Here is a 26,605-nt window from a genome sequence, read left to right as displayed (position 1 = left end):
CTGATCCAAACATTGTCTGGGCTTGAAAGATGGCTGCGCCCGTTCCCATCCCCACCTCACTCCCAGTTCACCGTTGCAGCTATTACTTTGAAGGCCAGAAGTTGAGCTCTGGATTTCATACTATACTTTGAATACCAGGATTGAATGGGCTTTATTAGTCTTACAGTATGCCCTATACAGAATTATCTTTGAACCCATTTATCTCATTTCATTTTGGTAAATGTGTACACTAATTGTGTATGTGAGTGTGGTGTTGTGTTCTGTGTATAAGGTAGGGGACCATTCACACACACAGGTTTCAATCTGGTGTGTTCTGTTCTGGTATAATCTAAATTCTAGATGTAAAGAGAATTTAAAGTCTCCCCATTTAGCAAAGACCACTGTGCCAGGTTTGAGCCTTCTGAAAGATGTGGAAACCAGAGGGGAGCAATCGTATTTGACCAAATGTCATCCAGAAGCTCATGGCTTAGAACGTTTTGTGTGGCATTTCCCCCAGTGATTTCATGAGCTACCAATCCATGTTGTCCGGGGAACTGTCAGGGCACAGCCATGTGTTTTTCCTCTTGGCCGTCTATGTATTGGTTGGGGGCGGAGGAGCCATGTGTCCATCTGCTTGATCACTTTCACGGGAAGAAGTCACAGCTAGAGAAGCACAGGGCATCATCCCACGCAACTCCTCATTGCACACAGCTGTGATGCCGTTTGTCCATGCAGCCTGCTTGTGGAAAAAAGGGGGCTGTTGCCTACATTAAGATTCAGCTAGAGTACTGGGGAAACAGTGTGGAAACCTTCACTTCCCAGCTTTTGATTTTGGGTTCCTCAGCCAGCTTGTTTTGTGTAAAGGAGGAGAGAAATAACAGGGTCTCGTTTTTTGTTCTGTAAACAAAATAAACATCTAACTTACCCTTTTCTCTAGATATAGGACACATGTCCTTGTTTAAGGGTGATTGGAAGGGTAGTGAGGCAAGGCAAAGCTTTTTGGCTGATTTTTGTTATGGTAAGAACGCAGGAATTTTTGGTTATCCACTGACCTTAGCTACAACTTAGCAAGCATGGACCTCATTTTCTCTGAGAATTAACAAGAATGGGATTTAGGCCTTTTTCTGGCAGTTACACCTTAATCCGAGCAGTGACCCTCCTCGATTGTCACCTCCTAATAAGATAAAGTGTCTCTTAAGCTTGTTTTCCCCTCTAGAGGAAGAGCTAACTGCTGGCTGCTTTGGTCAGGCATGTTGGTCTTATAGAAAGGCTAGGGACTTCTCTTTCCCTCAGAATATTTGGGAGGTTAGCTTAACAAATTGCACGGTAAGACTTCATGTGGGAACCAAAATGGTTTGGCCTTGGTGCCCGATTGAATTCTTACAGGCAGGATCATATGCTCTTTGTCCTGCTGCCTTCCTGGAAGTTGCCCAGGAAAGCCCACTCTTGGGGCTCCCACCAACTCTTTCTGTTTTGCCTTAGCCCTCACTGAGATCCAGCTCCCACCTCGATGCTTCTATCAGGCACCTGCCCCCTCCACTTTAGTGTGGGGACCAAGTGGCCTGGGCCTACTCACCCTGCCTTGACAGAGGAAGAAACTAAACACAGACACATACTGCATGTTTGCATGGCTCACAGGGAGTCGCTTCCATCTCACCTCTGTGGACTAATATCTCTCTTTCTCTCTCTTCCTTTCTGTGTTTTTCTCTTTACACACTCTGTAGCTGCCTGAAAATGCTCAACCTGTGGTGAGTCCCTCTCTCCGGTCCACATGCTAGGGGAGCGGACCAGGCTAGGTTGGGATCGGCAAAGCCAAACAAAATGCCTTAGGAACACTCAATGGCTCCCGTATGCCACCTTGTGCCATACCCACCCAGACTGGGGAACTAGATCCACAAGGTGGGGATGGGCAGGCCTGTACCCAGCAATTAATCTGTTCCTTTTTTCCTTCCAAACCCACCACATTGCAGCCTCCTCCTGTCAGAACAATATCCCACAGTATCCAAAATTGTCTCTTCATTTTTAGCTGAGTGAATTTTTTCTCAAATTAATACGGCTAGATATTATCAGGCAGAGAGGGACAGAGGTAAGAAGACCAGATTACTGTACCAGTTGTATAATCAGAATCTAATTATTCCTCACAACTCCAAGGACAGTTGTCGCCAGATAATCTCACATTCTGTGGCTCGGTCTCTAACCTTAAAATTAGCAGCTTTGGAAAAATCTGTGACTTTTCTTTTTGGTTCAGCTGGTTCTTCCATATGTAGAATATGAGTATCTCCAAATAAGCTGCTTCTTGGGGGAGAGATGGACATTTTGTTGTTGTTGTTGTTTTGAATTTTTTGTTTGTTTTTCACTTATTGTCTTTTTTTTTTTCTTTTCTTTTCTTTTCCCTTCTTATAAGAGCATATAGTGGGCCAAGGGCCGACTTGGCTTGTGAGACACTGGAGTCTCTCTCCCACTCCTGGAGAAGGTCCCTTGAATGCACTTTTGGGGCAGCATGCGGGTCTTGAAGGGGAAGCCCTGGCGGCTCCACGTTGGGCGGGGCGTGTTCTCACTGTAAGGCAGTGCCCTCCCCGTCTCGCTTCCTGGGCATTGCCTGTGAGCTCCAGGTGCTCGTGAGCTGATTGGTCTGCTGTGGTCTGGAGCCAGAATCTCCTACACTACACGTGTGGGATAATATTGCGTGTGGTGATAACAGTCTGCTGGCCTCTGTGACTACCTTGTTTCTATTGGTCTTCAGTAACTGAGTTGGGCACCGGTTTCTGTACCCTAACTGTCTAAGCCAAGTTGCCTACAAGGTTTCCCAAGGGACAGAGATGTATTGAAGATAACAATTGGGTTTTATGGAGGTAGAATTTATAGTATTACAGTATCAAGGAGGACATTTGGCCTATTTATTTAGCAAACATGTGTCTGTGTAATCTGACATCATTGTGGTCTGTTTTTTCCTGTGGGATGTCAGTCACATGATCCTGACTGCAAATACAGGGCCTACTTTGTGCTCATCCACTCTGTGCTTGGAACTCTAGGGGGTCTCAAGGCCTTCCCCAAAGAGCTTAGATACAATCTACCTGGAGAGATAAGACATGCATGCTTGAAAGGACACTTTTATGGTATTGTCCCTTGAGAGGTCAGTGTTGACAGGGATGGTTCAGGAAGACTTGATGGATACTGTGGGGCTTAAACAAGGCATTAGAGCAAGGGAAGAATGTACAAGTACAGCAGAGAAGCATAGTAAAGGAATAGCTGAAGGGAGAGCCAATCAAAGAATCAGCTGGAAGGAAACCTGAGACACAAGAAGAGTTCATCACTTGCCTTCAGTCTCTTCTGAGAGTAAGACATCTGTATGGAGTCAGTCAGTGGGCTTGGTCTGGGGTCTGACCAAGTTTAACAGGTCCTATTGCTGGTAGTCACCACAGAAACCAAAGAGTTGATTGTGGAGCCCGTTTCCTCGTGGGTAGAATTATTAAAAGCTTCTGCTACTCCTGAAGTTTTAACTACAGTAACTAGCAAAAATTAAGGCTCTAAGCCACAGCTCACACTCTCCTCCAGTCAGGTGAATTCAGCTTTGCACATCAGGTTATGATATGCTTATAAGTAGATATTAATTCTTATGACTTGCCTTGGAGGAGGTAAAAGAGAAATTGTATCATTTGAAATGGACCAAAACAGTATTTCAAACTTTTTAATGATTGTTCTTAACTTAAAAACACAAAATCATCATCTTAGCATCCTCCAAAAGGCATAAGAATAAAAAGTGACTTAAATGTTAGTGATCCCTCTGAAAATCATGGTTAACAGGGAACAGGTAGCTAGCTCTATTGAAGTACTGGTACTCCCATGAGATTTAGTTCACCTTATTTAATAATTTCTGGACATTCAGCTTGAAAAAATGTCTGTTTTCTAAAGCATATGTACAAAAAAATGACCTTTTTTTAAAATCCTTCCCCAGGGATTCCCTTAAGGACTGAAAACAATCAAAAGTGCTGGTCATTTTTATTTAAAAGAATTTATTCAGCCTCTAAATACAAAGGACACTTTGTTTAGTGACTATATTGACACCCATTAATAGTACATCACATATGTCATTATACTCTTAGAAAATCTTTTTTAAGACTCTCTTAAGGAGCTCCTATTTCCAATATCTCCATGTTTAATTCATTCAGTTATGGTTAAAGCCCATCATTTTGTCTGTGTAAACATCTATTTCTGCATTCTAAGAAGACACTTTCTCCAAATTTTTGATAACTAGTCCATCGGGTGTGGGAATACAAAGGGGTCTGACTAAAAAAGGGGAAATCTTAGCTACAGTGGAGGACTTAGGGGTATGCAGAAGTAAGCAACAGCTCTTTATTTCTGTATGAATATTTTTGACATTAAACCCAGAAGGATTAGGCAAAAGACCCAAAGATAGTTTCTGAGAAAAGCTTTCCTTTCAAGGATCCAGCAAGTCTGAGTGACACTTCCAGTTTACTCCCCTCCATCACATGGCACCTTTGACCCATCCGCCACTTTCTGCCCCTCACGTTCTCATTTCCCATGTGTCAGCTTCCTGGAAAGGACGTATCTTTTGCACCAGCCATGCCACAGCCCTCATCACCCCCTTCTGGAATAGTCGCTGCCTGAGCAAGAGGGGCTTCCTGTTCCAAAGACAGCAGTACGGAGCGGGTACCCAAGCTAAAGGCTGTGGCAGAGCTGTGGCCGTTGAAGGCATCAGGCCCCAGCCCCACCCTAAGCAGGATCAGTCCTTGAACCCAGTCTGGCACAGCAGCAGCCTCGGGAAGCTAAGTTGAGGAGGACCCTGCAACCCGATGCTTCCTGGTGATCAACTGTGGCATTGATCCTCTCCAAATGAAGAGTAGGCTGTGCTGATTTCAGTTAAAAGATCTGGGCTCACACAGTTATTAGGGTCAGGGCTTCTCCTGCCTACGCCAGGTAGCTGGCTGGGGGCCGGGATGAGATTAGAGAGAATCCTTAATCCTTCATTGGTAGCATCGTGAGAGCCTCCTAGAGTTCCAAACATCATACTTCTCTTGGCGTTTGTTTGCCTTAGTTTAGCCTCCATACCCACTGACCTCCGAAGTTGCATTAAATAATTTTGTCCTCTGTATCAAGGGGCAAACAGTGCAGGCTCTTCTCATGCAGCCCTGAGGACCCCCAGCCTTGGTTCGGTATAAAGGAGGATGAGACTTTCAGGTTGGGGTGTTAGACTGGGAAATAAGCCTTCTTCATCCTTCTTCCAAAAATGCCTGCTTCCGCCCTGCTGCCTAGCCTGCAGCACTTTGATGATTAGGCTTGGAATAAAGCAGCTCTCTCCTTTGGCTTTCCTGGCAGACACTGCCCACTGCCTCCAGTATGTGCGCTGTAGATGGCGGGCGACCCTGTGGGCGGGTGCTGGGGGAAGTTCCACCCCTGCAATAAGCAGAGGCTGGCAGAAATCTGTTGGCAGCTGCGGGCCTCCCGCACTGACTTGTGGTCTTCCTTGTGCTCCAGGTGCTGCTGCTTCTTTAAGAGGAAAAGGAAGAAGACTGCTCAGCGCCACAAGTGACCCGTGCCTCCCAGGAGTCCTCAGGCCCTGGGGACTCGGACTCGATTGCACCCGCAGCTCCTGCCATTTCTCATTGGAAGAGACTCCTCTGTGGGGGAGGGTGGAGATCCAAACCAAAAAGAAGAAAAACAGATGCCCCCAGAAGGAGCCAGTGCGGGCAGCCAGGGCCCAGTGGGTCAGTGGCCGCCCCTACCTGCCTGAGGCTCTGAGCAGGTCCCAGAGCCACTGGTCCTCCACTGCTTACCCTTGGGGCTGCCTGGTTGACTCTCCTTCCTATTGTTTACAGTGAAGGTGTCATTCACAAAAACTCAAGGACTACTATTCTCTCCCCTCCCCTTAGTTTACTTGCTCCTGGTTCTTGCCCCACCCTCAACCCTCTCCAGCATAAAAGCTAATGAGCTGAAGGCTTTGTCTGCTGAAGGAGCTTGAGAGGCTGGGGGTGCGGCCAAGAAGGTAGGAGGGAGATGCAGGCCAAGGCTGGAGAAGAACCTTCTCCGCCCACCAGGTGTGTCTGGCAGTGTGGCTCCCTCTTCCTCTGTGCCTGTGCAGCCTCCATCCCGAGCTGGCCACGGGGTGCAGGTTACTCCCTCCTTCCCTCTTGTGAAGTTACACTGTAGGACACAAGCTGTGAGAAATCTGCAGTCTACTGTCCCTGTGTGTTGGCGTTCTTAGCTTTCTTGACAAGCGAACTCTGTTCTCCAGACAGCAGTAGAACATTGCAAATTGTTCTGAGCAAAGGACAAAAAAAACTGACTTTATTGCACTTTTATTTTATTTTTTTTTAAACAAAAAACATGGCAGATGCATATTGTGTCTGGTTATATTGGGAGTTTTACTTTTTTTTCTGTTTTGAGGGGGATGGGGCCAGCCAAGCCATTCAGAGAGAACATGGGTCCAGAGGACATTCTCAATGGAAAGAGTTGGGTCTGCAGCACCCAGAAGAGAAGAAGCCAAACTCTGTGTCATTCTGAGTGAACTCTCAGGTTGGCAAGGAAACATACTTGAATTTTCATTCGTCTTCTCAGCTGCTGAAGAATGTCCTTGCCAGAGCCTCTTGACCTCATCAGCCTGCAGTTTGGACAACCTAGCTCTCCAGCACATGGGATGAGCCAGCCAAGCCAGACTGTGACGGGAGACAGTTCATCCCAGAGAAGGAGATGCTTAACAAAAAAAATCTGAAATATCTGTTTCCTCCACTGCCAGGGACTTCCAACTAGATAGCCATGTGACTTCCTTAGTGACTTGGGGGACAAAATTAGTGATGAAACAGCCACCACCGTATTGCCACTAGTGGACAAGAAGGAGGAAAGTGGTCCTGCCTTCCAACTGCCAGAGGAACCTCAGGATTTGGCTCATCATAGGGCCAGGAAATAACATTGGTGTGTACTGTTTGCCCCAATAGCTGAGTTACAGCATTTGGGCTGGCCTGCCTTATCAGAAACCAAGTACCTGCAAATCTTCTTCCAGCAGGTCCATAGCCGCAGGCTTAGGCCTCAGTGTATGGGGCTATAGTGAACAGGAGGGTAAGATTGGTTAGTGCTGGAAAATTCCTGGGGAAAGGAGACTGAAATGAAAGGTGTGAAATTACCTTCTCACTTGGACTTAGACTCCTTCTAGATGAGATGGCCACGCATCTAGAGCCTGTTCTCCCTGGTACACTCTCCACGTCCAGACATGCTGCCATGAAGGGTCTTGGTTCCTCATTCACTGGTTGAAAAGTCACCAATGTATGGAGTTAATAGAACTTCTCATGCTTGATTTTCATTTGAGATGAGCGACTTATCCAAACAGTGACTTCTCATTCCAGATGTGATCGAGGAGAAAGGATTAATCACGTCAGAGAACGAGGTCTTGTATCTGGGGGTAGAGAGAGCTAACCATGGAGGACAGTGGCTGGTGACTTAGTCTTGGGGTTTTGGGAACACAGAAATCATTGCCTCTGGCTTGAGATGTAAAGCTGTCTTTTGGACTGGGGGATGCAGACATACTTTCTGGTAGTTGGTATTTTCTGACGAGTCCCTTGATGTGTCTTACATGGAGCAGAGATAGCAGCGGTAGCGTCGATCGGAGTTACTGGGCTTCACCTGTGTTCCACTGGTCCTTGGCTAGGAAATATCACTTCACTGGCTTCAAACTTGCCTAGCTTATATAAAGATTGTAATCTTTCATTTCTTTAAAAGAAAATTTCCTATAAACAGAACAGAATGGCTGGGAGATGCAGGGTCACACCGCTTCCCCACAAGAATTTTGAATATTGGGATTTGCTTCCTTGACATTAGCTGGTGGTTAAGGTACTGTCACTGAAACTTACATAGTTTCTCAGTTGGCATTTGGGTAACTCTTCTCAATTTGGGTAACTCTAATTTCCCGTATAGAATCTTTAACCTCCACATCCCTGTGTAGAAAAAGCCTTGCTTCTCATGGGAGGGCAAGAGGAAATGGTGGCAAAGTCCGGAGCATCCCTGGCACCCCTTACTCCACTAAGTGCCTCCCCACTTCCACAAAAAAGCCAAGGCAGTTACCAGCTTGGCTGCAGGGCGAGCCCTCTTGCAGCTGGGTTTGTGACTTTTTCAGGGTCTTTGTTTTAAAGGCTCGCTATTGCGGGATTGAACCTGAGCAGTTGTGGGGTTCTTCCTAATGCACTATTCTCACTCTCTGCCCCCCTCAGATCTCTTAGTAGATACTTGATTTTTCATAACAAAGGTGAAGAGCCCAAGTCCTTCTGGCATGCACAGTAATGGTGATCCTCCCAGGGCCATTGGTACTCCAGGGTGGTTCCAGACCCCCGAGAGAGTCTACTGTGATCTTCCTTTAAAAAAGAAAAAAAAAAATTTTTTTTTTTTCTTTTTAAGAAGGATACCTAAGGAGTAATTTGGCCATCAGTTTCATCCCCATCAGCACATCCCATCAGGCCTCCCTCCTCAGCCCCGTTGGCTGTCGTGGAGTAGCTATATTCCTCAGCCAGGGCCTCGGGTTTGGGCACTCCCTCCACCTACCGCCCACCCAATTCCACTTACTCTGTAGTCTTTGAGCTTCCTTCACTCCATAACCATGATACCTAGGGATCTTTTTCTTCAGGAATGATGCAGTTGCTGAGTTAGCATTAAGCACTAACAACATTAGGGGTTCTCCCAAGCCCTGCAGTCCTTCAGGCATTGCATCCTGAGCAGATTGAGGCAAGCAGGGCAGGAATCCACCAAGACGTAAAGGGTCCTTCCCTTGTGACCAGAGCATGGCTGTGTCTGTGCAATAAGGGTTGATTACTTGCTGTGCATCCCTTCGCGTTTCCCAGTGATTTCACTCCAGACTGCTCTGCAAGGATGTGCAGAGTGTGCCAGCAGCAGCATGCTTTCACGTCTGCCTTAATTAACATACTCCTGCCATTTTGGGTCTGTCTAGGAGGAAACGGTCTAGGAAGGTACAAAGTCAGGTGATGAGGTTGGCCTCCAATTAAAGCCCCATTTTATTTTGGGATACAGGGCGACGGAAGACAGCAGCATCCTGAGTTTTCCAGTAGAAGTGTTGATTGCCTATTCATTCTCAGTGAACTCCAAGTTCATAGAAACAGCCCCTGCCATTAGCCAGAAGAGGTGTCCATCGCCTCTAAAGTACCTTCCAACCTGGTTCACTGGAAATGTACATTGGGGGTACATATTCAGTGTTGGTTCTCAGTGTTAGTAACCACTTCTGTTGTCAGAAATGAGTGAGGGTAAGGTTATGTCAGAGTGGTTACTAAAGATCATAGCCTTAACTTTTTTTTATGCAAAAGAGACAACCTGCTCCCCCTCGCAGTGAGCAGCATGGCCTGCATTTTTCAAAAATAAGTACTTCCATGGCAGCCTAGGAAGGATCTCCTCTAAGGAACTTGATCTTTCTTCTGATGCATCTCTCCCAAGTCTGCATGCCTCGTGTGTCGCAGTCACCTCTTCCATTTTCATATTTAAACTAGTTTTCATTCCCAGTGAATTGCCCTGACAACATTGTCTCCAGTGTCAGAGCCATGTTAGGGCTAGAATTTCTCAGATCGGGAGCTTGCATTGTCATACAGCCAACATTGCCTTTGTCAGGCCACTGCCACCAATCCACCATTGCCCCAAGGTGGGCAGATGAATTCCAGAAACGCTTAGGGAGCCAGGATAACTTGGCACCCCATCTGGATTGGCCTGAGCAGCAGGTACTTGTCTCGGGGGTTCTTGCTTTTGCCAACTTCAGGGCTCCAGGAAGGTCCCATCTAGAGGTTGATGGGCAGTGACTTCCAGTCTTCCCCATGATGGGTGGGTAGGAATCAAAATGGGATGCCTGTGGTTTTTTTCTTGGGTGTTTGTTTGTGTTTGTTTTTGATGGGGGAGGGGAGTGATTTTGTTTCTGAATAAGAAAAAGAGGAAACCATGGCTCTTTTGAGGGTTTGCAGAGTTTTAAGCAGTGTTTTAGCCACAAATAAGGAATCTTGGAAGTCTTTGATCAATTAAGCAGTCTTAAAAATGTTTTTCCTAATTCCTTTTGCAGGTGGACTGAGTGCAAAAGAATAGGCTTCTCCATTGTATTCAAAATAGTAAGTAGGTTCCCTGGATATAGACAGTAGTAGTTGACATATTTCCTCAAAAAGCGACCAGGAAGTCCACTCCAGAGTTTGTTTGTAGCTCAGCTTGTATTACAAAGGAAAAAGTGAACGTGTACTCCATATATTTCTAGTTTGATTACCAAACTCAGTGTTATAAAGAAACCTCAGTTCTGTGGACAGAATTTATTTTGTTACTCTTCTTTTTTTACTTCTCACAATCGTCTTTCCAGTGCCATCGCCACCTTCAAAGCAGAGGGTTATCCATGGTAAGAAATGGGGATGCGGTGCAGTCGTCCCAGTAACACACACAAGAGGACAGCTATCCTGACTGCCCCTTCCCCGCAAGTCCCCTCTTTCAGAGCAGGTGAGACACTTTCAGTGTTCCTCTTCATGAGCTCCAGACCAAATCCCAGGCCAGCCCTTAACCGAAAGCTTTTTTAAGAGGCTTATCAATCTGTTAGGAATGTCTCAGGAAGATGAGCCATTTCTTTGGCGGGGGGTTACGGGGGACTGTATCTACAGATGGGTGTGTGTGGTTGCATTTGTATGCGTGCGTGTGTGTGTCTGTGTGTGCACGTGCGTGCCAGCACTCATCTGTATGCATTTCACTTCCATAAAGACTCACAGCCCACCTGAAGAAAAAAAACCTCGCAGCCCAGGTTGCTGGGACCATGTGTTCCTGAATATTCTCGGAAGTAAACAAGAAACAAGTGAGTTTCTTAAATTGGTGTGGCAGCAAGCTGGCTCTGGGAATGAGCCCCATTTATCAAGCAGAAGAGTAAACAGCAGAAAAAAAGATGAAACCAAAAATATTATAAGCCCCCCCAATGGAAAATAATGTTCATTCATCAATTCCCATTGGATGTATTACATGCTCTAATTTATTATATTATTATTTTGTCTGTTTCTTTAATCTTTGCCCATTGTACTTTTTAAAAGATGTTGGGATGTTGACTGCAATTTTTTAAGACTAGATAATGTATAAATCAGCTGTGGAAATCAGTTTTAATTGATGCGTGGATGTGTCTGATTATTGTTAAATGCCTTTTTTTAAAACCTTTTATTTTAGATACGTAATTTTGTTCCATAAACCCTGGCACTGGTCTGCAAAGCTCAGCTGTGAAAATGAAACTTGTAGTATTTTTAAACATGAATGTCAATTTCAAGTGTATTTGAAACGGTTCCTCCAGGAGAGAGATTTGTAAACCATTAAGTAGAAACTCCTCTGCAGAGGAAGCAGCCTTCTTTGGAGTAAATGGAAATGGGTCTTGATATTATCTCAGAGTAGCCCATTTCCTAGGGCACCATGGAAAACACAAATGTGATCTTTAAGTATACCTCTTCTCCAATCTGGGGAGGAAAGGACTCAGTTTGCACCCTTTTTGTATGTAAAATAAAATGTCTTACCTTTCTTGGCTAATTTTGCTTGTTTGGTTGGTTGGTTTGTCTGCTTTTAAACTCTCCTGGTTCATTTGTAATGAAGAATCTGGCTAGGACTCTTAGTTACAAGGATCCAGGAATGAAAATAATGCCTGATACTTTGGCATTCTTGCATCATTCTTTTGGGTTGAACATTGCCCTCTCCTGTGGGTCACTTTAAAAATAAATATTTCTGGGGCTTCCCTGGTGGCGCAGTGGTTAAGAATCTGCCTGCCAATGCAGGGGACAGGGGTTCGAGCCCTGGTCCGGGAAGATCCCACATGCTGCGGAGCAACTGAGCCTGTGCGCCACAACTACTGAGCCTGCGCTCTAGAGCCTGCAAGCCACAACTACTGAAGCTGGCATGCCACAACAACTGAAGCCTGCGCATCTAGAGCCCGTGCTCCGCAACAAGAAAAGCCACCACAACGAGAAGCCCCCGCAATGCAACAAAGAGTAGCCCCTGCTCGCCGCAATTAGAGAAAGCTCGCGTGCAGCAACGAAGACCCAACACAGCCAAAAATAAAATAAATAAAATAAAAAACAATAAATAAATATTTCTGGCAGAATTTGGACATTCATCACTCACATACTAATTCCTGTATCCCTGTGGTTCTTAGGTGCTAGAACACCAGGAAGTTAGGATCTGCTCTGGAACAGCTATGAAATGGCAGCTTTGTAATTCTGCTCTACTAATGAAGAACATCTATACAGACAGAAGGTATAACTATGATGTGCATATATGGCACAAAACAACTGCCAGTCTGACCCTGATTGGTTCCAATTTTTTTTCTGTTACTACTCAATTGCTACTTAACGATTTCTTTCACTAGTAAAAAACACGTTTAAGATCAGCATGAGAGGGACTTCCCTCGTGGTTCAGTGGCTAAGACTCTGCGCTCCCAATGCAGGGGGCCTGGGTTCGATCCCTGGTCAGGGAACTAGATCCCACATACTGCAACTAAGAGTTCGCATGCCACAACTGAAGATCCTGCATGCTGCAACTAAGACCCGGCACAGCCAAATATTTTTTAAAAAAATCATCATGAGAGAAAAACTTCATATTGAGAGCACTGTATCCGTCAAGCTTATTTTTTTTCAAAGGTGGGGGGGGGGAGGTGGGAAGAAGGTTGCTTTTATGATGTTTTAGCATTAGTTCCTCATGTGGAGAAGGCTACTTTGAAAACATAGCTTGGTAAACAATTTTCTCAGTGTGGGCAGTGTGAGACCAGCGAGTGGGGAAAGAGGCTTAATAGACCCAAAAAATGAAGGAGGGGAGGAAGAGGGGGTTGAAAGATCGTCTTTCTCAGTGCAACAGTTTTACCTAGAAGAACCTCCACCTCATTGAGAGGTGGTCTGGATTGAGGTGTGAGAATTAGAAACAGCAAATGTTATTTGTATTTATTTGAGAGAACTGTGGAAGCTCTGCAGTCCGCCTGCAGTGACCTCAGTGTAAGGAAGGACAAGGTAATGTCAGTGGCCATGTATAACCTCAAACTCAGGTCGGCACCTTATATAGAGACCAAATTGCCAAGTTCGACTATAGAAATGGAGCCACGTCTACCTACAATCTGGGCTGTGAAGATCGGGAATTTCTGTAGAGTTAATCTTTGAAAATTAAAGACATTTAATAATGTCATGGTTCCGAGCTTTAGAAAGATGTCAGTGGTAATTTTGGGGGTGTGTGTGTGCAAGACTCCCAGTACTGAAGTATATATGTTGCAGACTGTTGGGAACAAGCGTCTTTGGAGCCCTGAAATACTGCTGGGGGCGCATCTGACGACTACTCCTGACCTTCCTGGAGGTTTCTAGAAAAGAGGGACTCAACCTCAGACCCTTGCAGATATTATTTCCCACCTCAGTGCTAACGTGACGGCATTTGTTGAGCACTTAGCCCTGCAGCAGTTGGGGGAGCTGTATACAAAGTAAGAGCAACACAGTCCGTTTCACACCAAAATAAATAAAAATTTTAAAATGTAGTTGCTTGGGAAAACAGGTAAAGAAAGGAAGTTAAGAACCAGAGTATACAATAGTGTGCGTTGACTCATACAGCAGTAAGCACAGTAAGATTAGAGCAGGGAGAGAAAAAAAGGTAGGACAGCGACAGGGATTAAGTCAAAAGGAACTGGGTTTTGAAGCACGTTTTGCAAGAAAAACAGAAGGAGCTGTATAAGGTTATACTCTGGGTAGGCATAAACTGCCCTGAGTTTTTGGAGGCTGTCACATTTAAACCCAATTCGGTGTGACTAACCCTTGACTGGCCCAATACGGACAACGACAAGTGTCTTCTGCCCCATCCACGGACTTCCTAACCTACAGCCCCGGTCACCACCTGCCAAACGACTTCCGCAAAGGCACGGCGGGCCACGGGGTCTCTCCGCTTGGGCTGGTAGCCTCTCCAGAAGCCCAATCCGGGGCTCTTGGAGGGGGCGCCGCCTTCCGCTGATCCCCTTCCTGTTTGGGCGTCGGCGAGCTGTGAAGCCAATGAGGCCGCAGTAACGTGGCAGCCACCCACGAGCCCGCGTCTTCGCCCGCCCAGTCGGCGAGCCGGGCTCCGCCCCCCAGGGGGAGCTACCATCTGGCGCCCAACCAGAGGGGGAAATGGGGCCTGCCTCCCGCTAGGAGGCCTCCAGGAGCCCCGGTTCCCCCCGGCTGCACTCGGTGGAGGCGCCGGGCCCACGTCGCCGCGCCCCCACCCTCTTCCAGCGTCCGCAGCCCGGGCCGCGCTAGCTTCGCCCGGTGGATGCTGCGCCTCTCGGAGCGGAACATGAAGGTGCTCTTCGTCGCCGCCCTCATCGTGGGCTCCGTCCTCTTCCTGCTGCTGCCTGGACCTTCTGCTGCAGATGAGAAGAAGAAGGGGCCCAAAGTCACTGCTAAGGTTCAGCCTCCCGTCTCCAGACCTGCCTGGCGAGGCCTGCCCTCCGCCGCCTGGGTTCCGGCCTTGGCGCTTCTGGTCACACATGTCCGAGGCATTTCGGGTCCCGGAGCTCGGGCCTGGGCGTCCTCGGCTTTGGCTCTGCCCCTCCCTAGTTTCCCTGTCGTGACCTCTTGGCGCCTGGGCCGTCCTCCCCCATTCAGACCGGAGAATGACCCTGATCCTCCCCGAGAGCCCAGCCCAGACCCAGGCGTTGGCGCCCAGGATGCCCAGCTGGGGCCGGCATTGCAGACTCAGAGCCGTCTATTTGCAGATACCCCACAGTGCTGAGGAAATGGTGAAAAATCACGTCTGCCAAATTGCCAGTCTTTTCTCTACGTAGGCCAGGTTTTAGCCATTTCACATACAGAGCACAGCAATGTAATAGTTTACACCTGAGTGGTGTGCTTAGGCTCCCGTCTTTATGGTGTTTTGATGTTAAGTTTTAGAATCTGGGCCCATTATTTATTTAGAGCAAAGGTTGTTCTCCTGTAGTCTAAGGAGAGTGTAAACAAACATATGGAGCTTTCATTAGATTCTCATGGGGTTTTTGTCGCCACCAAAATCAGATTCAGAAACACTGCTCTTAAAATATGGGTCTGTTTTCTTTCCCATCCTCCGGGTAGCTTCTTGGGCCCTCAGTTCCCTTGGAAGGACCCTTTTAAGAGGCTCAGTTTGAAATTGTCTTTTTCCTCAGGTGTACTTTGACTTGCGAATTGGAGATGAAGATATAGGCCGGGTGGTCATCGGTCTGTTTGGAAAAACTGTTCCAAAAACTGTGGATAATTTTGTGGCCTTGGCTACAGGAGAGGTAAGTGGCTAGAGCGGAGGTAGCCAAGCTCACAGGCAGCGGAGTTGGCAAGTAGGGCTGGCGGCAAACTGAACTGCAGAGCGTGGCCCACCCATAGCAGTGGCCGTCACGGAGTACCAGCTGTGCCCTCTGGCACTGGGAACCCAGTGTTATCATATTATCGTATCTTCTGAGTTATTTATTTATTTATTATTTATTTATTTATTTATTTTTGGCTGTGTTGGGTCTTCGTTTCTGTGCGAGGGCTTTCTCCAGTTGTGGCAAGTGGAGGCCACTCTTCATTGCGGTGCACGGGCCTCTCACTGTCGCGGCCTCTCTTGTTGCGGAGCACAGGCTCCAGACGCGCAGGCTCAGTAGTTGTGGCTTACGGGCCTAGGTGCTCCGCGGCATATGGGATCTTCCCAGAGCAGGGCTCGAACCCGTGTCCCCTGCATTAGCAGGCAGATGATTCTCAACCACTGCGCCACCAGGGAAGCCCTTCTGAGTTTTTTTAAACTAAATCCAGAATTAGAATTTTTTTTTCTTTTTTTGAGAAAATTTTTCATCTTTGAGACATTGCAGTAACCAGAGAAAACATCCAGGGAAACTAGTTTGTGGTCTCTGCACCAGAGTGAGGGGCCCAGAGCTTTCCAGGTTTTAAGGAAATGAATGCCCCATTTAAGAAAGTTTGCATTCCAACTTCCCATTGGGTCAGCAGGTAACTTTTTTTTTTTTTTTTTTTTCGGTCAGTTTTCTTCTCTTCCTATGATTAGATTAGGAAAAACCGAGAGGGGAAAGGTGGAGGCATTGTGTATGAAGTAGAATTGTATAAAGGCAGAGGAAATGTGCGGTCTTATAGCCTTTCCTGGATCTGTGTGCTCCAGGCCTGGCCTTTGATAACTGGTCACCCGGTGGCACGTTGAAGGATGAATCTGCCAGCAGAGGTTTCTCTTCTGTGAGCAGTTGTTGTGGGCTGGGTTCCTGCAGGGCCTATTTAATGTCTGCCTGGTGCCTCATGCCACCTCCTCACCTTCTCATCCCTTTTTCTAGAAAGGATTTGGCTACAAAGACAGCAAATTCCATCGTGTGATCAAGGACTTCATGATCCAGGGTGGAGACTTCACTCGGGGAGATGGCACTGGAGGTAACCTCAAATCCTCTGGGCAGAGGGGTCTGTCAGTGCAGCCCCCAAGGTGGGAGGGCCAGGGAACCCAGTACAAAGGAGAGGGAGGAATGGGTTTCAGGTGGACATAAGAGAATCTTGCGCAGCTGGCAGACCAGCTGACCCAGGCCTACAGCCTCGGTGACTTGCCTCGCAGTACACCCTGCGGGGAGGGGAGCAAAGTGAAACACCTGTAGGTGATTCTAGGTCAGGCATGCAAAGCTTGTGTGGGCGGCCTTGGAAGCCCCAGCAAGGGTGGGAGAAATTGCTTTACTTGGCGGTCTCCCCCCAGAGACCACTTGGCAAGAGCTGCCAGTCCCACCTGCGCTACTTTTACAGTAGAACAGACAGACAGCCTGGACTAACCAACAGGTCTCACCACACTTGGGTGCACAGCCTGCTGTTCCTTTAGACCGCAGCTGCAGCTCACCCCACCGATCAGTATTTACTGGGCCAGGCTCTGTGGTGGGTGCTGAGGATGCAAAAACCAGTGGGACAGCAACTCCCTTTCACTTCCAATACCTGAAGAGTCACAAATGGGCTGTTACACAGCTTTTAGGGCTCGGGCTCTGTCCTCAAGTGGTTTGTCGTCGAGGTGGGAAAAAAGAGAAAACACTATGAAGGGGACATAATACAAGATGTAAGTCATAGCTAGCTGGACGACAAAGACAAAGCAGACGTGATACAAAAGCACTGTAATCATGGAGTCACACAGTTGGGTGTCTGCCACCTTCTTACTTTGTGACCTCAGGCAAGTGAGTCCTCTGAACCTCAGTTTCCTCTTCTGTAGAGTAAGTGGTAAGTGTTGTGGGTGCTGGGAGGGTGAGGTGAGATGTTGAGTGCGTAGTGCCCAGCGAGTGGTAAGTAAAGTCAGCCGTCGTCAAAGTGCTGACAAGTAAAGGACTCACTTTGCGCCAAGGTGATCAGGAAATGGTCTCGTAAACGTGAGGACAGATTTGAGCGGTGACAGATCTGGCTGGGGAGAATTTGAATGGGCAGGGAAGAGGCAGGGTTAAGGCGTGAGCTCAGGTCTGGTCTGCGGCAGGAGCTTGGCCAAAGGTGGGGTCAGGAGGTTGGAAGTGAAGCTCCCACCGGGAGCCCAGAGTGGCGGGCCGCGGCCAGGCTAGGGACCCAGGGCTTTGTCCTCCACGGAGTGAGGATCCGCTGAAGACTTGAATGGAAGCAAGGCCTGTGATCGCAAAGGAGTTTGAGGGATAATAATGTGGCAGATTCAGGACATGGACACAGGAGAAGCAGACTGGCAGGGGCGTTGGTGCAGCTGCCCCTGCGTCGGGCGATGTGGGCCTGAACCCAGGGAGGATACCTAGTGGGTAAGAGCAGAGATTCGAGAGCCAGACCACCTTGGTTTGAATTCCAGCTCTGCTACTTCCCAGCTGGGGTACCTTTAACCTCTGTACCTCAGTTTCTTCATCTTTGAAATGGGGCTCTTAGCTCCTGCCTCATAGGGTGGGTTTTTTATGTTTCACATGCTTGCACCAGCCCTCTGGCACACTGTTCCCACTCTGAGCATTAGCCGTGATTGCAGCGGGGATAGCAGGAATGGGAAAAAGGATGAATCCGTGATGGGGGTGAGGACAACATTGACAACGTGCGGAGGAAACAAATGTCAAAAGAATAACCGAAGTCTGGAGAGAAAGCTGACAAAGTATGTTGAGTTTAAAACCTTCACTATCCATTTAAGTTTGGGACTCCTTGTATCTTGGGAAAGCAATTGGAGCTAAGGATATAGATTTGGGGATTTTCTGGATAGCAGCAGTAGTTGAAACCCTGCAGTTCACTGAGATGTACAAAGAGGATTGTCACATGGGAATTCTCTTTTTAAAAAAAAAAAAAAAAACTAAAAGAGTTGACAGTTTTATTTTCACATTTCACATTACAAATAAAAATTGCTTTTTTTGGTCCCACTACTCCCCTCCAAAACTATTCTGTCTTTGATAGGAAGGGGGAACAAGTCTTCCTTGTCATGCTGTTAGAAAACACCCCAAGTCACAGCACCATGATCTCCTGGTGAAGTAGAACAAGTAATATAAAACTGATGTAAAGAGGCTCCCCAATCTCCTTATCTGTCTGGTTGAGTCCTTCCTGGCCCGGTCATTTTCAGACTTCCCACTTACTGTACAATCAGAAATACCTCCTTAGCATCAGTCTAGGACAGCTTCCCAACCTGGTTCCACTCTGCAGGAACCACAGGATGAAAATACGTGAATCGAGGAGGAAAAAAGGTTTCGTACGCAAATAAGTTTGAAAGGTGATGGGTAGAACAAAATGAAAATTACTTCTTTGTTGCTGGGTTTCTTGGGGCCTCTAGTGCACAGTGTAAATCTCTAGGAGAGGACAGGGACAAAGAAGGGTGCAGTATTTCTCCTGGAACCAGCCTTGGGAACTTAGGTTAGGATCTCTGGAATGGGGTAGAGATCCTCTCTCGGCTCCACTATCTTGTACGCTGGCCCCAGACCCTCCACAGACAGACACCGTACACACACTCGGAGCCACCTTTTATTTGGGTTCATGCGTTGATAAGAGGCTCTTGACTTTCCAGAACTCAAATGGCGGCCCCTGTCTTTTGCTTCTCCCTGCCCCTCCCCACTCATCTCTCTTCCGGCTTTGGAGTGTCCTCAGTATCTTTTGTGCCCTTAGGAAGAAGAGCTGGTCAGCCACGGCAGCCCTCCTTTTCTGGAGGGTTCTTACCTCCCCTGCACCCTGCACAGCACCTCCCTCCACTAACGTCCCCATGGCAGGCCTCTCAGGCCACAGCCAAGGTAGTTTTTAATATGTGCCTTATTTGGAAGTCATAAAATTATATTCTCAACGTAATCATCGTGTGAGCTATGCACTAAATCACCCCGGCCTCATGCCCCACTTGGGCTGTCAGCATGGTTTGGCTCCCGGGCCCGAGGGTAGGAAGGGGACAGCTCGTACGTCCTTGTACTCCACTGGAGCCTGGCCTGGCACGGGGGACAGGTTCAGCCTCTGGAATCCTCGCCCCAAAGATCCGCTTCGTTGGGGCTCCCCCAGCTCCCCCGACCTACTCCTTCTTCCCAGGGAAGAGCATCTACGGCGAACGCTTCCCTGATGAGAACTTCAAGCTGAAACACTATGGCCCCGGCTGGGTAAGCATGGCCAACGCAGGCAAAGACACCAACGGCTCCCAGTTCTTCATCACGACGGTCAAGACAGCCTGGTTAGATGGCAAGCATGTCGTGTTCGGCAAAGTTCTAGAGGGCATGGTAAGTTTGCGGGGCAGGGACTAACCCTGGGCAACCCTGACCAGGGATCTGACACAGACCCCAGGGCAGGGGATCCATATATTTTATCCCTTTCCCAGAAGGGAATGTACAGATTCTGACCAGTGTTTATTTCTACAAACCTGGGGGGAATTGAGACTAAACAGCCTCTCTCTCTATGCCCCCGAGTTCTTTTTTGGTTTTTTTTTTGGTCACGCTGTCTAGCGTGCGGGATCTTAGTTCCCTGACCAGGGATCGAACCCATGCCTCCTGTCGCGGAAGCCCAGAGTCTTAACCACTGGGCCGCCAGGGAAGTCCTGCCTCCAAGTTCTAAATCCCTCCAGGCCCAAGGCAGAGGCCGGCCAGGAGGTCTCGGTGAGGCTGCACAATTGAGGACCCTCCATCCCGTCACTCAGGCAGGCATGTCCTGGCACCACCGTCGGTTGTACAGGACCCAGCCGAACACGCTGTCCCGGAGAAGCCACTTGGCACCCTCTCCCCAGCCTCCCCCGCAGCCCTCACCCCTAGCCCAGCCTGGGTCATACTTCAGAGGATCGAAACTACTGCATCCTCCTGTTGTCAAAGCTGGGTTCCTTGCCCTGGGCTGGCGCCCGGCCACAATGCCCTTAGGATTTTGGTGCCTCATGGTTTGTACAGGTCACGTGCGGGTTTCACCCCTTGCGGCCGCACGCTGGGGCCCGTCTCCCTCGACCAGCAGACCGCCTGACACTCTACCTTCCTCCCCAGGATGTAGTGCGTAAGGTGGAGAGCACCAAGACAGACGGTCGGGACAGGCCTCTGAAGGACGTGACGATCGCAGACTGTGGCAAGATCGAAGTGGAGAAGCCCTTCGCCATCGCCAAGGAGTAGGGCCCCAGGGACCTCTTCTCTTTGAGCGACTGTCTGTGTGGCCCTGTTGCCCTCCCGGGGGTGAAGACAGCCCGCCACAGGGCTCCATGCTGCACTGGCCCTAGTGCTGGCGTCTGATGGAGTGGACCCCTCCCCTCACATTCCGCGGGCCCGCGGGCCCAGTTTTGTAACAAACTCCTACCAACACTGACCGATTAAAAAAAAGGTGTTTTTTTTATAATCTGCGTATGGGCTGGGTTCTGCGGCCTGCGGCACCCCCCAACCCCAAGTCCAGTGCCAGCCTGTCTGGGGCTCCTGTGGCAGTGGTGCCTGCCCCCTCCTTGGGTTCCGGCCTGAACCCTTTCCCTCCAGAAATGAGGGAGAGATGAACACAAACCAGACATTTCCAACTGGCCACACAAGTCTGGGAGGGCAGGGGGAAACAGATCTGAACATTCACAAAAAAATGTGCTACACACAAAATGTCAAGCAGGAGTTTTTGCCCCTTGCTTCTGAACTTGGCTAGCCACTGTGCCTCAGCCTTTGCATGTCCCTGCCCCGCCCCACCTTTCTCCTGATGTAGGTAAAGGAATACACCTGCACCTTTTCATAGCCCACCTCCAAAGTGGTGGGCTATGAACATTCTAAAGGAATTCTCCCTCTCCCTTTATTCCCTATCCTCTGTTGTCCCTACCTTGGCCCCTGGGCTCTAGGAGTGCAGGATTCTACCACCTCAGATACCAGTGCAGCTGAGTTCTGAGCCTGGAGGGGTGGAGGGTGGTGAGTCCTGGGTCAAGGCCAAGGCTGACCCAGCCCATGTCCCTTTCATAGGACTGAGGTACATGACTGTCCTGGCAGGTGGCCTAAAGCCCTCTGGACTGGTCAGGGCATTGGTGGCACTGGAGTAGGGTGACAGGCAGCCTCTGGCTGGGCTTTAGCTGTGCTGGCGCTGAAGCCATAGAGGCCCTGGAGCACACCATTCACCACCACGTTGGGCAGAGGCTCTAGGACGGAAGGAAAACAGGAGTAAGGGGTGGGGGCTTCAAGGCAAGAGGAGGTGGGGTGGGCCTGGCTGCAGGCCTGCAGCTCCCTGAGCTCCTGCTCATAGGCTCAGCACCCCCTGTTCCCTGAGAACCGGGGTCCCTGCCAAGGCAGCAGGTAGCAGCTGGCCACCTCAAATGGGGCCTTGGCATTCCCAGCTCCCATTCTGTTCACATCTTGGTAAAGCTAGGCTGGTAAGGAATGGAGACGAGGGGAGCCAAGCTCATTTCACCATGTCTACTCCCTGGAGGAAAATACAAAGCAGGCTACATGGGCACAGGAACAGCAGGGAGGTGTGGCCCCAAAGGAGGGCAGTAGGAGGGCGATGCTGCCTAGGAGTCCTGGGAGCTGAGAAATATCAAGTTCACCCTCACTCCCACCCTGGTACCTGGGCCCTAAATGTGGATTATGGGTCAGAGGCACCTCCTCACCTGGGGATGGGATGCAAATATAAGGATCCATGCAGAAGCTGATAACAGGCCGGTGGTACAGCTGTGAGCTAGGAAGAAAAGGGGTCATGAACAGTGGAGGGGGAAACAGAGAAAAGTCTCAGATTGGGTGGAGACTAAGGACTGAGATCACCAAGGACCCACAGAGGAAAAGTGGGAAGTGGGCTCAGGAGGCAACAACGTGAAAACCTGGACCACGGGGACAGGCCAGAGACTTCAGGCCCTGGCATATGGCCACGAGGGGGCAGCAGGGACCCAGTGCAGACAGGGACTTTGACTTGCCTGCTGTTGCCTGGCAGGAACTCCCCCAGGGTGCTGAAAAGAAGAGAGAGGCTGTGAGCTGCCTGGGGGATGCCCGGGGTGGGGAGCGTGTGGCAGGGGTGGAGATGCGGAAGCCCAGAATTTCACCTCCCAGGGGGACTGCTGCTTCTATTTGTAACAAACTCAGCTCCGGAGGCAGCTGAGGTAGCCAAGGCTCTTCAGAAAACAGCCCCCCCACCGGGGTCAAGAAAGCCTACCGGGGAGGTTGTGTCTCAAAGAGGAAGAACCAGGCTAGGGCCTGGCAGATACAAGAAGGAAAGGGGCTTGGCCTCTAAAACCTTTCCTCACCTGCTGGCTGCAGAGAGCCCCTGTCCCCACAACACTGGGGCCCCTCTCATGCCAAGCGCCTCTAGGGATGCTCACCCCCAGCTGCTGGCCTTGGGGACTATGGGCAAGTGGCGAAGACTCAGGAATTCCAGTAGTTCCTTGGGCACATCCTGGTTCAAGTATAGGATTCCCTGGAGAAGAGAAGAGAGGCAACCTGTAATCAGATTCAGCTGTGTAATACGCAGAGCCTGGTGCAAAATGAAAACGTGTGGGCCCTTCCAAAATGATATTCAAGACAGCCAAAGCAGAGCATTAAACCAAGCTAGGGCCCTTCTGAGCACTGGCCCTGGGTGACTACACAGATTGGCCCATGAAGCCAGCCTGGCCTCCGTGTGGGAGAGGGGGGGAAGGGTCTCCACCCTTATCATGAGGGCAGCACAGGATCTCACCCTGGAGGAAAAGAGAGCTAGCCTTCATTTAACAGGGCAGGGACTACCTGCCTCCTGGTTACCTCACTCAATCCTACCAATTCAGAGAGGGATGAAGTACTAGAACACGGCCAAAATGTAGGTCTCCCTCACCCCATGCCCCCGCACCTCTCTGCCAGTGTCACACCTCTGGTCCAGCAGGCTGAGAGGCAACAGAGTGAGACCCACGCACACCTGGATATAGGCCTCCAAGCTCTGCCGCCGCTGCTCCAGTCCTCTGGTCCTCCAGTTGGGCAGGCGTTTCGAGGGGAAGTCGGGCACTTTGGACAGTTTCTTGATCTGCCAGGAGGTTACCGCGGTGCGATCACAGCATCCCCACTGAGCCCTCAAGCTCACTTCATCCTAGCCAAGAGCCCTCCCCAGTCCTCCCTGCCACCCACACCCCCAAACTTCAGGCTGTACCCTGAGACACGCCCGCGTGGTGAGTAGTGGTTGGGACAAGGGCGAGAGGAGCCCCCAACACCCCCGTCCGCCCCCAAGACGCCCGACGCCAGACCGGCCGCGCAGGCGCACGGGCAGCACGTGGGGACCTGCCCATTCGCGCCCATTCCGCAGCCCGCAGGGAGGTCTGTGCCCACGACCTGAGCTCTCTAGGGCCCGGTAATGGGGGTGGCAGAGGCTGGGGCCCGCCAGCTCGTCTGCCTGCCTCTCAGGGCTTGGGAAGGAGCCGGGCCGGGGTCTGTCTGTCGGTGGTGGGCGCAGCCTCACCCGTTTGTGCAGCGCGTGGAACTCGCTGTAGCGCCTCTGCACGGTGTGTCTGCGCCCGTGGCACAGCACCTCCACTCGGAACACCTGGCGGGCGCGGGAGGGCAGCCGGGTGCGCGTGAGGCCCGGCGGGTGGGTGCAGCAGGACCGGCTCCCGGCGACGCGCCCACCCTCCGCCCTCAGAGGCACAAAGCGGCCTGGGAGCGCCAGGGAGCGCTGCTCTCCAGGGACCCTCCCAAGTCCCCACACACTTGGGGACTCTGCTCCGTGCAGTCAGTCCCTCAGGAGCCGGGACCGCCGTCGGAGGGGCTGGCAAGTCAGAGCGGCCCAGAGACCCTCGGCAGGGTGTCCCCAGACGGCCTGGGCCGCCGCGCTCGGACCCCGAGCATTCGACGCAGGGAAATCCGGCGGGTCCCCGCGCCCCTTCCCATCCACTGCCCCCACTCACCATGTGGCCTTTCTCGGGGCTCTGCCGGGTCCCCTCGGCCTCGGGCCCCACCGACGGGATGCGAACTTCCAGCATCCACGCGCCGCTGGCAGCCGAACTCTCCGCGCTCTGACCAGAGACCGCGGCGGCGCCGGCCCCGCCTCCTCGTGCCTGCGAGCCTCGCCCCCACGTTGGCCCCGCCCCGGGCGTTCCCCAGCGCCGCCGGGTCCTGCAAGGGGCTGATTAGGCTGTAACCAGATGGCGCAAGGCGGGCGCCGCCCACTAAGGCTAGTGGGGCCGCAGTGCGTGGAGACCCTTCGGCAGAGAGCCATCTGTTTGTCAACGTGTCCACATTCACCGAGTCCCCAGTGATTGACAGGAATGCGGGAGAGCCAAATTTCACCTGCTCTTATTTGAGCGCCTGCTAAGGACTGTAAGCCCCTGTGGGCGCTGGGCAAGGAGGGAGGCTGGGCCCAGATCAACCAGGGGCGTTCCTTGAGTTCCTCACACCCTTGCCCAGGACCAGGCTGCACCCCCATCTCCTTCCCTCCACCTTCAACGTGGACCCTGGGAGCGCGGCCTGGGGTCAAGCTTGGACGCACTCTGGCTTTGATGTCCCCCTTCCCCCAGCATTCGTAGGCCCCATTCATTCATCTTTAAAAAATATATTTATTTATTTATTTGGCTGCATCTGGTCTTATTTGCGGCAGGCAGGCTCTTTGTTGCAGCGCGTGGGCTTCTCTCTAGTTGTGGCGCGTGGGCTCCAGAGCGCACGGGCTCATTAGTTGCTGCACACGGGCTCTCTAGTTGTGGAGTGCGGGCTTAGTTGCCCCGCGGCCCGTGGGATCTTAGTTCCCAGACCAGGGATCAAACCCACCTCCCCTGCACTGGAAGACGGATTCTTAACCATTGGACCACCAGGGAAGTCCCCATTCATTCATTTTTAAAATCCATTCCTCCATTTCAGTCATCTTTCAGCCCAAACCTTCATCAGGCGGAGGAGAGGCAGTGTAGGGACAGAGGCTCTGCTTCAGCGGTCAGACAGCTTGTGTTTCCCCAACTGTGTAGATCTGTGCTCATCTGCAAAATTGAGATAATATGCCTCCTTCAGGAGAGTGTACGAAAACTGAGTGAGATAATCCCTGCTAAGCCCTCAGCAGAGTAGGTATTAGAACAATGGCAGTTTGTGGGCTCATCCTGGAGACACAGGTGGGTGATGTTGGTATGCAGGGCAATGGATGGGGAAGAGAGACTGTGGGAGGTGGCACTAGGCTGCCCTTGCCCACTCTTCTGGCAGAGTCTTTCTGGGTCTGTGGCGGGACTTAATCCAGAACTCTTTCACCTCCTGTGCGAGGAGAGGATTCTGCTCCCACCTCTCAGCGCTCTTCCCCCACCCGTATAAGGGAGCTTTCCCATTCAGCACAAGCCTCCACTCCACTGACTCCTCCCCAGATAGTAGTCTTGGGGGGCAGTGGAGGAAGGCGAGGCCCCTGCCTCCCAGAGCTCACCCCAGCAGAAAGCTTGATGGTGGGAAGGAGCAAGCAGAGAACCTGTCGTAGGAGCTGGGGTTGGGGGACCACTGACTCCCTCCCTCCCTTGCTAGTGCAGAGGTGTTTCGGAGCTGGAGCAGAAACTCCCCATTCCCAGCTCTGCCCCCAGAGAGAGGCTGAGAGGATGACCCCATAAGGGGGCAAGCAGGTCTCACCACTACTATGTTCCACACTTTCCCCCCGCCAAATTCCATCTCACAGGGGCCTCAGAATCAGGAAGCTGAAACCTCCTGGAAGGGAAACAATCCACCATGAGGAGAAGTGCTGGTGTTTCATTACCTCCCTTGTTCTCTAGGGCCCCATCAGTCAGGGGCCCTGCTCTCCTTGTCTGCTGTTCAGGGAGTCCTCTTCTAGGACCCTCAAACCTCTAAACTTCTTGGTCGCCCATCCTAATGAAGGTCTGCCCTCTGTCTCTATTCCTACCACCCAGAACACTGCCACATCTTCTAATGGATCTCTCTTGTTTTTCCTTGCCTCTCTCCCTCATACAAGGTCTACTCTCTACCTAGTAGCACAGACCGTCAAGGCATCTGCTTAAAACCGTCCAAAGGCTTCACATTGTGCTTAAAACAAAACCCGCCCTCCCCACCACAGTCTACACAGCTCTAAATGACCCAGCCCATCTCTCATTTTCTCTCCTCCCCTCTCATGCATGGGGCTCCAGCCACAGCGACATTCTTCCAGTTCTTCAAACCTAACGAACTCTTTTTGCCTCAGGACATTTATACTCACTGTTTCATCTCCCTGAAACACTTTTTTTTTTTTAGAAGGTTTGGTTTTTTTTTTTAATTTTTAAATTTTATTTATTTATTTTTGGCTGCATTGGGTCTTCATTGCTGCGTGCGGGCTTTCTCTAGTTGCGGCGAGCGGGGGCTACTTTCCGTTGC

The 26,605-nt window shown here is 50.3% G+C and overlaps 4 protein-coding genes across 12 annotated transcripts in view; 2 read left to right on the top strand and 2 right to left on the bottom strand.

Annotated features, from left to right (window-relative positions):
• The window catches only part of CSNK1G1 (casein kinase 1 gamma 1), a 196,718-nt gene extending 185,207 nt beyond the window's left edge, over positions 1-11,511 (top strand). For 5 of the 6 annotated variants that reach the window (XM_082383384.1, XM_082383383.1, XM_082383379.1 and 2 more), the window contains one exon: positions 5,476-11,511. In XM_082383384.1, the coding sequence (XP_082239510.1) occupies positions 5,476-5,530 (55 nt within the window). In that variant the 3' untranslated portion in view covers positions 5,531-11,511. The remainder of the gene's footprint in view (positions 1-5,475) is intronic. The other variant, XR_014242125.1, reaches the window with a different exon arrangement.
• Positions 11,512-14,192: 2,681 nt separating this feature from the next.
• Positions 14,193-20,711, top strand: PPIB (peptidylprolyl isomerase B). Its single transcript, XM_082383526.1, has 5 exons — positions 14,193-14,388; positions 15,122-15,235; positions 16,265-16,358; positions 19,440-19,624; positions 20,369-20,711. The coding sequence occupies exons 1-5, from the start codon at positions 14,254-14,256 to the stop codon at positions 20,489-20,491; spliced, it is 651 nt and encodes a 216-aa protein (XP_082239652.1). The 5' UTR covers positions 14,193-14,253; the 3' UTR covers positions 20,492-20,711.
• On the bottom strand, positions 20,526-25,243 carry SNX22 (sorting nexin 22). Of its 4 annotated transcripts, XM_082383520.1 has the most exons (8): positions 25,154-25,243; positions 24,190-24,397; positions 23,745-23,828; positions 23,211-23,315; positions 22,645-22,739; positions 22,243-22,275; positions 21,943-22,010; positions 20,526-21,474 (listed from the first exon to the last, which is right to left on the bottom strand). In XM_082383520.1, exons 1-8 carry the CDS (start codon positions 25,157-25,159, stop codon positions 21,405-21,407), a joined length of 669 nt encoding a protein of 222 aa, XP_082239646.1. In that variant the 5' UTR covers positions 25,160-25,243; the 3' UTR covers positions 20,526-21,404. The 4 variants fall into 4 exon arrangements, with proteins under 4 accessions (XP_082239646.1, XP_082239647.1, XP_082239648.1 ...); XM_082383521.1 differs by lacking the exon at positions 25,154-25,243 and having other exon boundaries at positions 24,190-24,338; XM_082383522.1 differs by lacking the exons at positions 22,243-22,275; positions 25,154-25,243 and having other exon boundaries at positions 24,190-24,338.
• The window catches only part of SNX1 (sorting nexin 1), a 47,717-nt gene continuing 45,929 nt past the window's right edge, over positions 24,818-26,605 (bottom strand). The window contains exon 16 of the mRNA XM_082383349.1: positions 24,818-25,248. The gene's annotated coding sequence lies outside the window, so the exon portion shown is untranslated. The remainder of the gene's footprint in view (positions 25,249-26,605) is intronic.

Source organism: Balaenoptera borealis, assembly GCF_965194805.1.
Source record: "Balaenoptera borealis genome assembly, chromosome: 3".
NCBI classification, from domain to species: domain Eukaryota; kingdom Metazoa; phylum Chordata; class Mammalia; order Artiodactyla; family Balaenopteridae; genus Balaenoptera; species Balaenoptera borealis.
The sequence above is the reverse complement of the archived record's forward strand: the minus strand, read 5'-3'. Positions and strand labels throughout refer to the sequence as shown.